The 15,460-nt window shown below is 39.6% G+C and overlaps 2 protein-coding genes across 3 annotated transcripts in view; one reads left to right on the forward strand and one right to left on the reverse strand.

Moving 5' to 3' along the window:
- Positions 1 to 2,899, forward strand: part of COL17A1 (collagen type XVII alpha 1 chain) — a 38,295-nt gene extending 35,396 nt beyond the window's left edge. Inside the window, exon 56 of the mRNA XM_069981811.1 lies at positions 308 to 2,899. Coding sequence (XP_069837912.1) covers positions 308 to 354 — 47 coding nt within the window. The 3' untranslated portion in view covers positions 355 to 2,899. The remainder of the gene's footprint in view (positions 1 to 307) is intronic.
- A 4,730-nt stretch (positions 2,900 to 7,629) lies between these two features.
- The window catches only part of SLK (STE20 like kinase), a 50,048-nt gene continuing 42,217 nt past the window's right edge, over positions 7,630 to 15,460 (reverse strand). For both annotated transcript variants that reach the window (XM_069980149.1, XM_069980148.1), the window contains 5 exons: positions 14,663 to 14,787; positions 13,815 to 14,003; positions 13,088 to 13,213; positions 12,407 to 12,520; positions 7,630 to 9,957 (listed from right to left, as the gene is read on the reverse strand). In XM_069980149.1, coding sequence (XP_069836250.1) covers positions 9,811 to 9,957; positions 12,407 to 12,520; positions 13,088 to 13,213; positions 13,815 to 14,003; positions 14,663 to 14,787 — 701 coding nt within the window. In that variant the 3' untranslated portion in view covers positions 7,630 to 9,810. The remainder of the gene's footprint in view (positions 9,958 to 12,406; positions 12,521 to 13,087; positions 13,214 to 13,814; positions 14,004 to 14,662; positions 14,788 to 15,460) is intronic.

The following is a 15,460-nucleotide window of genomic DNA, read 5'->3' on the forward strand; positions in this document are numbered from 1 at the left end:
ACTATAATTGTTTGACATGTTTCATCTTTAATTTTTATTAATTATTTAAAAAATGTGTACAAATTGTGTGAAGGACCCTGTTGGTTGAAACATGTCAGGCGTTGGTGTCCCTGATTGCTCTACACACCATCATTTTGAAGATGTTCTGTGCATAAAATTCCTGTGTTAAGCTATATCCGATGATATGGTGTACCTGGCCGGCTTGAGGTTTCCATAGTCAAGCCAATGTCTTCAGAGACATTATAAGAAATACTCTAATTGTATAAGCTATCAACTCAAAATAATATATATATTTTTTTTTTTGCAGGAGAAGTTGTTCTTGGGAAACGAAAAAGAAGAAGCCTGGGCGTTTGACATGTTCATCTCATAGCCATTGACTCACCATCTCATGTTGCTTGATACGTTGAGAATGATTAGTTGGAGCTGAGAGTACATCACCCCTACTCTTTTGCACTGGCTCTTCCCAAACATCGGGATTCGGCACCTCTCAACGGGAACCTATCAAGCAATATGTCTCAGTATATATACACTCAGCTTCCATTAATCAGAAGACTTTCATGAATTTGGAGGAAAAGAAAACGTGTACAGAAAATGATAGGTCTCTTGGTGTCATCTGTAGAAATGGTCTACATGGCCATAAAAGTATCCACAAGGCATTAAAAGTCACCTGCCATGCTGGAAATAAAGACATGTTACATATACGGCTAGCGTGGGGGGGTGTCAGTACGGTGACCAATACAATTGTAAAAATATCTGTCACAGCTTTGGAATTTATAGAGAAAGTGTAGGATGCGTATACGAGTGGTATTATTTTAGACTGGAAATCCAAAGCCTCTTTGAGTTTTCTGTATCAGTAAATTCTGTTGACCAGGGAAATTGGACCAAATTTGTATATTACGACAGTGGCCCATGATCGATTGTCTCATCTGTCATTTTATTTATCTCTCCTTCTATGCATTAGTCATCATTGTGTTGTTGTTTTTTTTTTTTTTTTGCTTTTTTTTTATTAAACGTTTTATGATATGTTCTTTTTTTTATTTCATTTACTCCTATCAAACGCCGTAGGTTGGGTTGAGAGCCCCTGGGCATGTTTACAAACCCCATTAGAGAGAATATTAAAGGATAACGGGCCATATGTTGGCATGCACTGGTGCAGGGTTATCGTTTTGTATTTATTGATGCCATAGGGATGATTGGTAACCAGTTTCTTCATTTAAAGAATCTATGGTCTTTTTTAAGGAAAGTCACATACAAATGGGATTTTTATTTTCCTAATTTGCCAATTCATGACTATCTTTGACCTATTACCCCTGGGGCCTCTTTATGGCAACTAGTGCAAGCAATATTTGGTGGCCAATGGTAGCCAATCAGACTGCATCTTTACATTCCTATGCAGGTTAGGACATAAAAGCAGCATTGTGATTGGTTGCCACAGACAACTCTTCTACTGGTTTCCCATACATGTTATATACATAGCCATGTGACCCACACAGCCATGTGACCTAATGGTCCAAGTTACTTTGGCAATGTTAATTTCTACCCACAGCAACCATTTTTCATCGTCTATTCTGCTATGCAGAGATAAAACATGGAAGCTGATTAAGCCTTGGGAAACGTGGTTATGTGATATGTTATAGAACATGACTTATCTTCTATGAAAACTATAAAAAAAATTGGTGTAGATCATATTGTGACTGGTTGGTCTATAGATAGTTGATATATAGGTAATGACCCCGTGTTTACAGAGATAAAACAGTTACATAGTGTTATTACATAAGCCCTGGCTTTCATGCTCTTTATTGCTGTGTATTTTTTCTACTAATACTGTATCATGTACCATGTTATTGAATAGATGATGACACATATAGTAAGTTATTACCTGGTTCTTTGTATGAAAGATCAGGAGTAAAGAGCCGCCTCTTAGGACACCTGTAGTTTGCCCAGTGATATCTTTTAGACCAGGGCCATATTTACCTTAAGTTATGGCATTATTCCATAATCAAAAGTTCAAAAGTTATTCCCTACCTATAGAGTAGGGCATAACCAGATGAGTGGTGGCAGTCTAACCAATGGGATTCCTACTGATTCCAAGAATGGTGGTGAAATTTTCCCCAGAATGAACGGTGTGCGCTGTGTATGTATGGCCAGCGCTGCCTTCATTCTCTAGGGGACTTTAATACATTGCCAACAAGATCGGTGGGAGTCCCAGCAATTGGACCTCCACCAATCAGCTAGTTATTTCCTGTCCTATGGATAGGTGATAACTTGTAGAAACCCTAAAGGTGGAACATTCCTTCTTAAGACACCAATCTATAAATGGCAAACGGTAGATCAATGTAGTCTAAGAACATTTACTTGTACTCAAGAGCTGCACCATGAAGCCACTGTATGTCAGCCAGTGTCTGAAGTTGTCATGTAGCCCTGGCCTTAAGGTCTACTAGCTATACACAAGCCCCGCAAACAGCCATGCAATGCTACCTCCAAGCTGAGCAATCCAGAAATAAAAGCAACAATAAAAGGGTTATAAAAAACATGACTGCTTTCTCCAAATTGCTGCATCCCTCCATGGGTTGTGAGTGATATTGAAGATCAGTCCTATCTTCAATTGAAGCAAGATGTAATACCAGACGACCCATGGAAAGCTGTGGCATGGTTTTAGGAAGAAAGCAGCCGTGTTTTTCTAATCCTAAACAGCCACTTTAACTAAACTGTAAGTTGTATTTTAACACTCTAAAGTTCCAAATTGCTCAGTTCAGAGGGGAGACTGGTGAGAAAAGGCACCCCCGAATGACCGCAGTGCTCATCCTCAGCCTGACGCTTACTTTGTGTGAAATTTGTAATGACAACAGACACACGTGCACTTTGTGTAAAAGGAAATAAAGAACTTTTTTAAATAGTGTTCTGGAATTTGTTTTCTTTATTGCGATGCTACATTGCTTCATTAGCATTGACCTAACGCACATGATCCAGCTAAGTCCTGCTCATACAGATCAAGACATAGGACGACATTTATCAAGGGGTTTGCGCCTAATTTTTGGTGAATAATTGCATTTTTCACCCATTTTTGGTCTAAGTTCTATTTATGAACCAGTATTCGACAGGTGAATATTTTTAGATTTTTTACTTTTTTTTAATCTGTCTGTTTTAGGTATTCACCCAAAAATTCGCATAATCCGGGATTAGAGCCCAATTTATCATTTGCGACTTTTTGAAAAGTCGCATAAACTGGCGCAAGCTTATGTCTGGTCAGAACCAGGTGAATAAAACTGCGCAATTTTTTCATAGTTGCGTCTTTTTTGCGCCTTTTTATTTAGATGCATTTACTATGGTAGTGCTACATTTTAATGAATCAGTCACAAGATATTAGAACAAAATACACACCAATCCCCATTAGAATAGTTGCACTTATTAGACTCGTTAGTAAATGTCCCTCATAATGTTCCGCAGTTTTCCATAAACAGTCTGATAAAGAAAGCTTTTTTTTTTTTATCAATGCAAACTTTGCTCTGTGTTTGGTATTGGTGTTCAGCTCCTTTTACTGTTTTGTAGAAGTCCATAGTACATTTACCTTCACTTTCTTTCGAAGGACCTGGGCATCACTTTTTTTCTATATTGTAAATAACTTTTTGAATTATTGGAAGCCTTGTTATCAATCAGAACTAAAGTGCTTAATGCTTTCTTTCTCTACCAAACCATAGACAGACCATAGGTTTTGCTTGGATCTATTTCTACTGGTACTGTAGGAGGGGATGCTGCTGGGAGAGTCTGAACTTTCCTCTCACATGACGGCCATTAGGAATACAACAGACCACAGCATGACCTAACAGATACCTCTTGATTTTAAGATTAGATTTTGTTGAGTCCTAAAAAGAAGTGGAGGTGGGGCATACCACCTGCACAGTGTACCTACAAACTTTCCACGTCCAATCTGCACTGTCCATGCAAGGTAAAGTCTTTCCTCTCATTGCAGTAGGGATTACTCTAACCCTTTACTTTCTGTGCTGCTGCTGTTTATTTTCTCTGTTCACATAGCACCTTACAAACCCAGTCCATCAGTAACCCCTTCTCCTCCAAATGTCATCTATAGTAGTGTACCGTGTAAACAACCTTTAGCATAGTACATCCTGTTCAATTCTTAGGAGTTCAGTGCTTGCTGTGAGGCTACTTCTGTTTTATTTCTGTTCACCAAATCACCCTGCAAGGCCAGTGCATCAGCAACCCTTCTCCCCCAACATGCTATCTATAGTAGCATACTGCATAAATCACCATGCCCAGCATTGCTCAAGCCTGTTCAGTGCACTTTAAAAAGCACTGTCATGGCATGCCAGATTTTGTGATGTGTTTTGGTTGGCTAGAGGGGGAAAGGAACAATCTGATTGTATAGTCCTGGCAAACAACACAGCTCTGGTCCTGTCCCCTAAAATTTAGAGAATGAAAAATAGCTATAGAGGGCTTTAAGGAGTTCAACAACAGTAATGAGAGCGCTTCTGCGTTCTGTTCTAGACCTAAAGGATTTGTTTCTGGAGAAGATGTCATTGAAATAGAACAGAAGATGCATATGCAAGCAGATAGAGCAGATGCAAGTAAATAGAAAAAACCTAAAGACTGACATGGCTTCCCTGATACAACGCGCCTTTTTCTTTTGAAATTCTTTCATTTTGTTTGTGATCGTCAAAAGCTTTTGATGGGTTGTATGTACTTGAAGGAGGTATTATCACCAGGGAAGCCTTCCTCCATCAGCGAGAGTAGCAGTTTTCATCATCTCCATTGTGAATCTTTTGAACTTGATGAAGTGATTGAGAAATTCTATAATCATGGTCCTTATATAGTCCTAAGTATCAATCAGTTTTTGGACCAGAAAAAGGGTGAATGTCCCTGCCTCTGTTCTAAAGGAGGAACTGGAATGATTTTTTTATATTAGATGCACACAACTCGACCAACTCTACCTTATACATCATCAAACATCCATTGGGATGGCAGGTTTCTTTCACAAAATCTTACATAAGAAGCAAAAGATTTATTGGTTGTTGTTTTCTCCTGGATAATGACCAAAGACAAGCACAAAGACCTAGTTGCCTTGAAACAGGAAGGCAGAGGGATTATTCTTAGATACTAAATCACCTTGGCAATGCTTAGAGGTATTTTACGCAAACATAACTTTTCATATGTTGCTGCCCATACCTGTTATTAACTCAGTGTCCTTCTCCCAGTTCTGAGCTGCTGCTTTCTGCTGAAGACACAACAATCTGTGTGTGAGCTTTTCTCTCTGTCTCCTCCTCCCTTCTGAGACAGACAATGTAAACAAGTCCTTGGCAGGCTGTATCTGCAGCATTGTATCTTCTTTGTAATGCTAGGAGGGTTAAACTGAGGTCAAGGTACTGATGAACTCATTGTGATTAATCCTCCCAGCATTGCAAAGTGACAGATAGTCTCACCATGGGTAGCAACATATGAAAAGTAATAATTGAGAGGAATACCCCTATACGCCACAAGGCCCCCTTTTCCAAGTTGGATTGGACAGCTGACATCTTCACCGATTCAGCTGAGGCATTTGCTAATTTTTTAATAAGGAGATAGATCAGATCTCTACTTTGGAATTTCTGCCTTCACGGTGGTTCTCCAGATGACCAGATGGATGTTCACAGCTCTGGCTACAAGAGTAGCTGCAGTTTCAGAAAACTGCTCATCTTCCTAAAAAGTCCTTATAGGGCTATAACTGCTTAGGGAATCCAACAAATAATGATTTACTCCTGATAGATACTTACTGGTTTGGGGGCTGCGGATTGTTCCACAGAAATATTCAGTCTATAAATTTGTTATGGATCATAGTGAAAACCAGGCACATGAGAAGTAGCATTAAATCACGACACCTTTCCCAGACGTATGTACAGTATATGTGATTTATTTACAGTATAGTTCAATTTACAGCAAGCTTTTCATCATATGTGCTTCTTAATGGCAGCAAAGCTTCTGAGATCAATTACTGGCCAAACAGCAAATATATGAGCTATATAAGGGACATAGGGAAAGGGAAGGAAAAAATGAAGTCCTGGACAATGGCAACTGTTGCCGCATCTGCAACATCTAAAAATACATAAAAAAAAACCTTCATACAATAAGAGTGGGTAACCGTAGATAACCAATTCTTACCATAATGACTACTGCTTTTTCGCCCACAACGTAACTGGAGATATTCATTGCTTTGGTCAAATGTCTCCAATGATGGATATTGGTAACACTGAGAGAAGGGGGGCATTAAGCAGTCATCAAACTGACATAAAATGTTATATACAGATACTAGAGGTCACATGAGATTGTACTGAATATGACACTTGTAAAAACAAGGAGGACTTGTAACTGTGTAACTACATTTCCCAGCATAAGATGTGTCCTGGACATAATCTTAGCCCTGATTTTAGAGACTTTAGAAATTTAGGCATCTTCCTTCTCTCTAGGGGTGCTATTCCATTCGAAGGTTACACTGGAGATTAGCAAATTTACAGTAAATTCAGATTCGCAAACCCCAAATGCTCGGCGTTGGACTCACAGTTTCTGGAGAATATGGATGCGGTCCTAGGGCTACATCTACCTTCTCCAGCCACCTGAAGTCAAATGCAGAGTGTTTAGAGAACCCAAAAATTCAAACATTAACTTGTTATAATGTGCACTCTGGTTTAATTTTTTTTTTCTCTTAAGGTGACTACTAACCTGACTACAGAGAAGCACACTAAACAAAACTAAAACTAGGCTAATAGCAGAAGAATGGTGCTCTGTGTAGCAAGGACAGTTAAAGGGAACCTGTCATCTCTTTCATGCTGCCCAAACCATTTGAGGGGTTTCCAATATCATCTCCCCACCCCGCTAGCCTTGAATAATAGACCTTGCCCTGGGGAAAGATCTATAAAGCAAGGCGACAAGGCAAGGGGAAGCCACTCGGCTTGTGGTTCAGGCAGCATGAAAGTGATGAAGTGAATGTTCAACCAGCAGTCATCACTAGGGGCAGCTTACCTAATACTGTTTCTACATTAAACTCAATGATAGAATAGTATGCAATTAGCATCAAAGCTCCCTCTAGTGGTGGCTGGAGACAGAATTTTAAAAAGATAAAAGTAGAAAAGCTACTTTCCCAACCCCTGAGATTGTTTGGAACGCCCCTAAAAACAGCCTAGAATTCCCCAAAAAAGGCAACATTTGTGTTCATATAAATCCCACCTCCTTGGTGGCCTGGTTTTGAGACAATTCTGGAAAAATCAGGGATTTAGAGCTCTAGGTCAGAAAAACCATTATAGGGCTCATTTACAAATTTTTTTTCTGGTAGCATTCCAAGCTGCATGAAAAATCACCAGCATTTTTTATGTAACATGCATTTTAAGGCTGGGTTCACACTACGTATATTTGAGGCTGTATAGCAACCAAAACCAGGAGTGGATTGAAAACACAGAAAGGCTCTGTTCACATAATGTTGTAATTGAGTGGATGGCCGCCATTTAATGGCAAATATTTGCTGGTATTTTAAAACAACGGCTGTTATATTGAAATAATGGCAGTTATTTACTGTTATATGACGGCCATCCACTCAGTTTCACCGTTGTATGAACAGATCCTTTCTGTGTTTTCAATCCACTCCTGGTTTTGGTTGCTATGAGGACCTGACAAAAGGACCAAATACTGCCTGAAATATATGTAGTGTGAACCCAGCCTAAATGTGTTAAAAAAAAGAATAAAGGGTGAAAATTTACATTTAGAATGGGTCCTGTATGGTGGGAAAGTCAGAGATTCTAGGGCACTAAACAGACTCCTTCCCCAGTTATGGAAATGAGTTATTTTAATTAAAAAAAAATCTCTGATCCTCAGCAATCAATGTAATTTTTAGGATTAATCTGGAATAACCTAGTTATCTGATAGTGTGCTCACTGCTGGCACTGCCCAAAGAGCAAAACCTCCAGAAAATGGAAACTGCTCATAGATAATAAAGTTAAAATAACAAAATAAAAGAATAATACTGACAAGAAAATGAAGCCTAGCCCTTAAAATCATACAAAGAGCAAAATTTCACTTTTACTATCTTATAACTTCTACAATGTAAAGTTCTCAGTGCCACCGCAGGTAACATGCACAAGTGTGTTATATATAGCAGGTTTATAATAAAGATGCATACGGTTACATGGGAAGTTGACATAAAACCAACACAAACAAGCAGCGTAAAGTTTCTTGGAGGGTGAACCGTAAGTCCCCTCTGACACACAGTGACAGCACCAAGTCTATTACAGTGGCTTCCTGGCATTGGCCTAGGTGACCAGCAAAATTTAAAGAGACATGACGCGTGAGAAGAAGGGGTATGGAGTGTTCCTTTAAAGTATGTTAGAACTTAACATTTAGTGCAAAATACCTTGAGGAGAGCTTCATAAATAGGGCTCAGCAGTACATGAATATTCTGCCTAGACTGCCCCCATGACACAGTGTCCACAGATCTCAGGCACCCGGTCTGTGTGCCCGCACTGGATATATCAGTGTTCAGCGGATTTAATATCATAAATATGCTCTCATAGAAGCAATCTGAATGAAATGCAATGCTCCCTTTGGAAGCCATGTACAAAATACCTGCCCCTTAACCATTTGCTTTGTAGCCTAACCCTTACCCCCAAAAGTATAATAATAGAATAAGCCACTAGAATGAAAGAGGGATTGGTCTGATGTGATGTATCTAATAGATGTTAACTACAATACCACTGGTGTTAGGTTACAGCACAATGAAACAAGCCCTGGAATTGACATAGCAATGTTCTCTTAAAGGAATTTTCTAGGACTGATGACCTTAGATTGGTGGGTGTCTGACTGCTGACATCCTTACAGATCAGCTGACTGAAGGGGCGGCAGAATAGAACCAAGCTGCAATACCAGTCACAGCCACTACATCACGAACGGTGCTGTGACTGCAACGCCAGCCATGGGTCAGGGCTCCAGGGCTAAATCAGCAGATTAGTGGAGTGTTAGGAGGAGTACTTTTAACGATATGATATAAAAATCTAAAAAAGAAGTCTCTTTGATGGTTTGGGTTCCATTAATGTTATCACACTTTGTGATCATAGCAGATGACAATGGGACCTTGTACATTGTTGCTGCAGTTAATTTTTACCCATGGGGGCACAGGTAACTTCACATAGAGATGCATGCACAAATTGCTGATCGCAAAAATCTGCCAGTTTTTTTTTTTTTACAGTGGGTAAAGTTGTATGTATACACATGATTACAAGCGCCCCCAAAGGGTAAAGGCAAGCACTTATACTGTGTAACACAATCTAATGCAGTCCTGATCTATGAAGAAAAATGGCTGCCATGACTTCTCCCATAGAGATTCTCATTCAGCACAATCCAGCATAATAGTATGATATCAGGAGTGAGTGGTCCCACAGTAGCCTATGAGTTAGGGACAAAAAAAAAAGTCCACAGGTAATATAACCACTGTTAACGCCAGATATGAACCTGTGATAATAAACTTTTTCTTTTTTGCATATTAAATATAATCCAAAATATGGCCAATTTTTTTTTTTACTTAACACAAGCGACTGCAAAGTGCCTCTCCAAGGCCTTGAGTCATCGCTGTACAAACAATACATTTGATTTAATTTAGATTAAGCAACTTATATATTTATATAGTATAAAAAAAAGAAACAAAAAAACAAAAACAGCCTAAAAACAGTTTAAGAAAAATAAAATAAAATAAAAATCTACCCATGCTTTTTCTAAAAAGTTCCAAAAGTGACATGGCTGAGATAAAAGCATATAAAACAAGCGGTAAAACAGACGGGGTTAAGACCCGGTTGAATGCATGCTTGGTATAGGATAGAACTTGGAAATCCGGCTCTGCGTCGTGGGGTTAAGGCATTCGGACTCTCCGCTCATTTTGAAGAAAATTTCTTGCTCTTGAAGTTTTCTTGCAAACTCCTCCTCAAGTGCCTGCCAAAAATATGATATTATATTAAACTGCAAACTGAAGTCATAAGGTAAGAAAATAATGATTTAAACCAGAGCAACAACGTAGTTAGTTCCATTCTATACTGCAGGATGTTTCTTGGGTAACTTAGGAGCTGTGAACTTTATTCTGAGCCACTCTGAGGTTTAGCCCCTGCTCCTCCTTCCCCTATCACAGCATGCAGTCTCATATAACATACTGCAGCTTCATCCCCCTCCCTTCTCTATAATCGGTACATAGGACTGGGGACTGAGGTGGTTTATGCTGAGAGCCTCCAGAAAGGTAACGAGGAACTGTAGATACCCAGATGCTGTAAACTGTGTGTGTATGGGGGGGGGGGGGATAATTTGGGGCACTGGCATTATTTTTAGTCTTTTACTTGAAATCCAAAGTTCAAGCAAAAAAATATAGAATCCTTGTCAAAGGGCCATAACAATCGTGATCTTCACCACAAGGGGGCATCCTGAGAAGGTAAGGAGAGTTCTTACAGTCTCGGTCTAGGATCTCCCTCACTAAGACTCCTTCCATGTGTGGCAATAACCCGATTAGGCCGATTAGGATTAAGTTCACACTACGTTTTTGCAATCCATTTTTTTTCATCCGTTTTTTGCAAAAAACGGATAAAAAAAAACGGATGCATTTGTGTGCATCCGTTTTGATCCGTTTTTCCATTGAATTGCATTGTAAAAAAAAATGGATCAAAACGGATCTTTTTTTTTTTAACGGACACAAAAATAGTGTCAGCTATGTCAAAAAAACGGATCCGTTTTGATCAGTTTTTTCTTTTTATAATGGAAGTCAATGAAAAAAGGGATCAAAACGGATGCACACAAATGCACCCGTTTTTTTCATCCGTTTTTTTTTTTGCAAAAAACGGATTGCAAAAACGCAGTGTGAACCCAGCCTAACAGTCATTTTCATTATTTTATACTTCTTCTAACCTTCTTGCTCTCCACGAACTGACTTTCTAAAGAGTCAGTGATAACAAGTGTTTATAAACATTAGCCAATCAGAGGTGGCCCAGCTGCAAGGGGAGGGACAAAGCCACAGCCTAAACCAATGATAAGACAAGGGAAGAGACTCTGACTTATTCAGATTCCCTGAAGGGGCTATAGCCAGGCTTTAGGCACAGATCACAGTGATGCCCTAATAAAGCTGGGCAACAACTAAGCAGTAAGATTTCAGTAAACTAAAAAGAAGGCATCCCCCAGTATGTATGGCCTTTATGTATTATTTTTGATCTCCTGTGTGGACAGTCCCTTTAACTAGTGGAAAAGGGACTCAACAGCCACACCTACCAGCTCACATATTAAAGGGGCTGTCTGTGAGGAGACAACCCCTGTAAAGGGAAAGTGTCATCAGAAATTTACTTATTGTTTAAATAATGTTTTGGTGGCATTTTTTCTAATTTTCCATTTTTCTATCTACATTATAAAATATTCCAGAAATCTTTCAGTTTTCATTCAAACCCCTGGGGCTAAAACTCAACTGAAACATCCTGTTCTGTCTGTAGTTATAAGAGGAGGCTGCTGTAAAGTGATCTGTACAGCATTACAGGGTCATGTGACACCAGTAGGTAGAGGAGATAATAGCAGCTCCCTTTGGAATGACCTTTTGAAAGATCACAGAGTATGCTCATTAATGCTTTACATTAATCTGAAGGGGACAGAGTCTGTCTATTGTCGTCTATGTCCATGAGTCTTGCTGTAAAGCATGTCACTAAATGCTGTTAAAAACAGCCCAGGCAATATGGTAAGCCCAATTACAATGTAGAAATGGTAAAATAAATAAAAATTTAAGTCAGAAAATAGAAAGAGATTAGAATAAAAAAGTTTTATAGTATGCGATTCTAATCAGTAAAAGAAAATTTAGGCGACGCATTCCCTTTAAGTGAGTGCCAGTACCAGGTGGAACAAACTGCACTAGATGCAAATTTAAAAGAACCCCATTAACAGTTAGAATACTAGGATGAATGCTGTGATATGGCTAGAAAGAGAAGAAGTACACCTAAAAAGAAAGTGTCCCCCGAAAATTTGAATTGATATGGGGTCACTGGCTTGACACATCAGGAATCCCCACTGCCATTCTTTTGCAAATCTGTTGGAACCCAGTACAAATGTTTCTCAGCAGTTTTTGAACCCTGGCTACATACTAGAGTCCTGAGCTGGAGTGCTAATTACCTTTAAATGGTGACTTTAATGTATCTGATGACCGGGCTTTACATGGGATTATGTCTACCTCTTTATCATTTTATCCTACACTCCTGCACATGGCTGGAAGGTTACTTGTTATTTACAATGATTTTATGAACGACCCATAACAGTGATAAATGATTGTTTTACCGAGTATTATTACTATTTACAACATTGTGTGGTGTAATATTTTACCTTGATTGTCTTTCATTGAAAATTTTCAACAAAAATGTCAGAATACCTTTTTTCGTGGTCTTAATTTTTCCCTCCATTCTTTCAGCTCCAGAGCATGTACTTCATCCAGCTCTTTCAGTTTTTGAGTTTCGTGTTCAATAAGCAAGTGACATTTTTCATTCTAAAAAGACAATGAGACACATGTAATATGCATTCTCTTGATAGCACATTACTTGGCTATATAAGGGTCTGCAGGAGTCCCAAACATCATGAGAATGGTGGCTGCCTGTCCCCAACGGAAAAGTGGCATCACAGCGCACTCATTTTCCACGATAGAGAATGAGACATATGAAAACAGCTCCACGACCGAGCTTGGCTGTTTATGTATCTCACATTCACTACAATGAATGGTATATGGCATAAATGTCTAGGTAAGCCCCTTAACAGCCTATGGCACATTTTTAGCGAAGCGAGCATTGGGGTGGTTGGCGTGTAGAGCTGCCGGGGTGGTCCATAAGAGAGAGCGGGGGTCTGCTGCCTTCGATCTTATTACACGGATCGATGACCAGCAGACCATTGTTATTGGGATTTTAGGCCTTGTTTTAAATGAACAATCAGCCAGCATGTCAGTTGTGCATGTTGGCTGATCGTTGATGTAAAACATGACCTGTTAGACGAAACGACAATCGTCCGACACGGCCGGTGATTGCTTCCTGTAACAGTACCCTGACTGTAGGGCGCTTCATACCTGTAGTTGTTGTAGTTCTCGGATGTTGGCGTCACATTGAAGCTGCAGATCCCGCATTTGGTTCTCATGCTTCTGGTGCTGGGCTAATCTCTCATTTTTCTGTCTTTTATCTTCTTGGACAGCAAACTGCAAAAAGGAAAGGTAAAGGTATTTATTACTTATTAAATAGTTTCTTTCTAACACATCAATAACCCACAAGTCCATTGTTCTTACTTATAACAGTCGCTTAATACACTGGACTTTACATAATAAATTTTAGGGCAAAGGCATCTGTAGCCAGTAGTCTGGATATTCATGGGCGTCAAATGCAGCAGGTGACCATTGTACGAAGTGGGAAGTGGGAGACTTCTCTGTATCTATTCATGGTTATGATGAGTGGACAATGAAGTGATAAAGGAGGACAGGATAAAGTGCTGGATAGGAGTGGAAGTGAATGGCCGCTATATGTAAAACTGGCCAGGCATGGTCTCATAAATAAGACAGCCCAACCTTAAACTGCCTTCTATTAAAGTCTGTTGGCCTGACCATTGCTTGGCATAGCCACACCACACAATGGAAGTAATGATGGTGGGAGAGGAGTAGATCACATCAGAGCCTTACAGAAAAGTATCCTACAGTGAGTAGAGAGACTTGGGGAACATTAACCAATCAAAAACCTCCTATATGGTAAAGGATCCATCTGCAGACAGCAGTTTTAGGGTTCTTGCTCATCTTCAAATATCTCTACCTGCTTAATCTTCTCTCGGTCTTGCTCTGGAGAGGCAGATGAATTAATCCTCAGACTCTTCTTGAACATGGCCATGCGAGTCTTGGCATCACTGCGCTGGATTTTGGGCAGCCGTGCCCTCTCTGCTGCTTGCTTACTCTTCAGTTCCTCGATCAGCCTCTGATTATATCTCGTCATCTGTTCCATTTCCTAAAGGTTGGGATGGAAGACATCCATGAATAGGACAAACCACATGTTTGTTATATCTGAGGACTCAAAACTGATATACTCAGTGACAAGCCCTTTATTATACTGTAAGAAAACAAACCAGCTGTAGGAAATGTAGAATATATATATATTTTTTTTACAATGTACAGCCCAGCCCTGATGCTCTGGTGGTCCCACCATACCTTTCATGGAGTGATGACGTGCTGTACATTTACCTGACAACTGCAGCCAATCAATGGCCTCAGAAAAGAGGTGCTGTACATGCCAGCATCACATCTGAGGCCAGCGAGCGGCTGCAGCCATCACATGGATGTATAACATGTCATTGCTCCAGGAAAATAAGGCCTAGAGACCATTGGTGCTGTAGCCGTGATGGATTTAAAGGGAATCTGTCAGATCTTTTGACGCATAAAGCTGCTCACAATCCTATTCAGAAGTGTGAAGGCTGGGAAATTAAACAACATTATTTTTCGATCATGCAGGTTGCATAATGGAAACTACAGGTATCACTGCGCTCCTCTCCCTGATCTCCGTAAAGGGTTGTCAGCAGTTTGGTTTATAACCACTGATGGACTTCTCTTCAAAATGTTTTAAACCATTCCTGCAGCTAGATTCATTTCTCATAGGACCTTTCAGGGTACCTTCTCATGCCGCTTCAGAAGCTGGTGTCTCTGCATGAAATACTGATCTTTCATCTGCTGCTTCAGTAGCTGATGCTTCTCTTGGAGGTGACGTTCTTCAAGCTCCCAAATAGCAGCTTCTCGCGCTGTAGTGAGAAATATGTACTGAGTATATGGATGTAACACCAGAAAAATTGTAACACATTTATTCTTCAGTTATGCAGTGAAGTTTCTGTGACCATCCTCAGTCATTGGCTATGGTACATTCATGGGGATAGGGCTGCTGTTTCATTGTTTTAGATGGTAATGTGCTGAGGCAGAATTAGACCATGAAGGATGATTTTTTTTATGTGCTAGATAACTCACATATACAGTTATATAACCATATGTTAATAAAATAATATGAGAGTAATATAAAAACTGTCCTATGTGTGCTGCTGGAGCTGGCAGAACAATGGGGCTAACAGCTGCCAAAGCAAAAAATTTATTTAAAAAAAAAAACATCTAGGAAGGATCACAGACAATGTTCCAGTAATAAGTCTGCATGTAAAATGCATGATGACAGGTACACTAACTCCTACTCTCTTTGGCTGCCATCAATGCAATGTATTGTGTGTAACATTGCCAGAGTAGATTTTTTAGCAGATTTCCACAATAGAAGATCACTTCTGGATATAAGTGCTGAGGGCAAGACTATGTATTTACATGTTTTTTCTCGCTTCATGAGAACCCACGTAATGTCCACCATACTGTTTTGCCTGAATTTCTACGTTAGGGTACATTCACATAGCAGAATACGTGCGTAAACTTCAAGCAGAT

Source organism: Dendropsophus ebraccatus, chromosome 8 (assembly GCF_027789765.1).
Source record: "Dendropsophus ebraccatus isolate aDenEbr1 chromosome 8, aDenEbr1.pat, whole genome shotgun sequence".
Classification (NCBI taxonomy): Eukaryota; Metazoa; Chordata; class Amphibia; order Anura; family Hylidae; genus Dendropsophus; species Dendropsophus ebraccatus.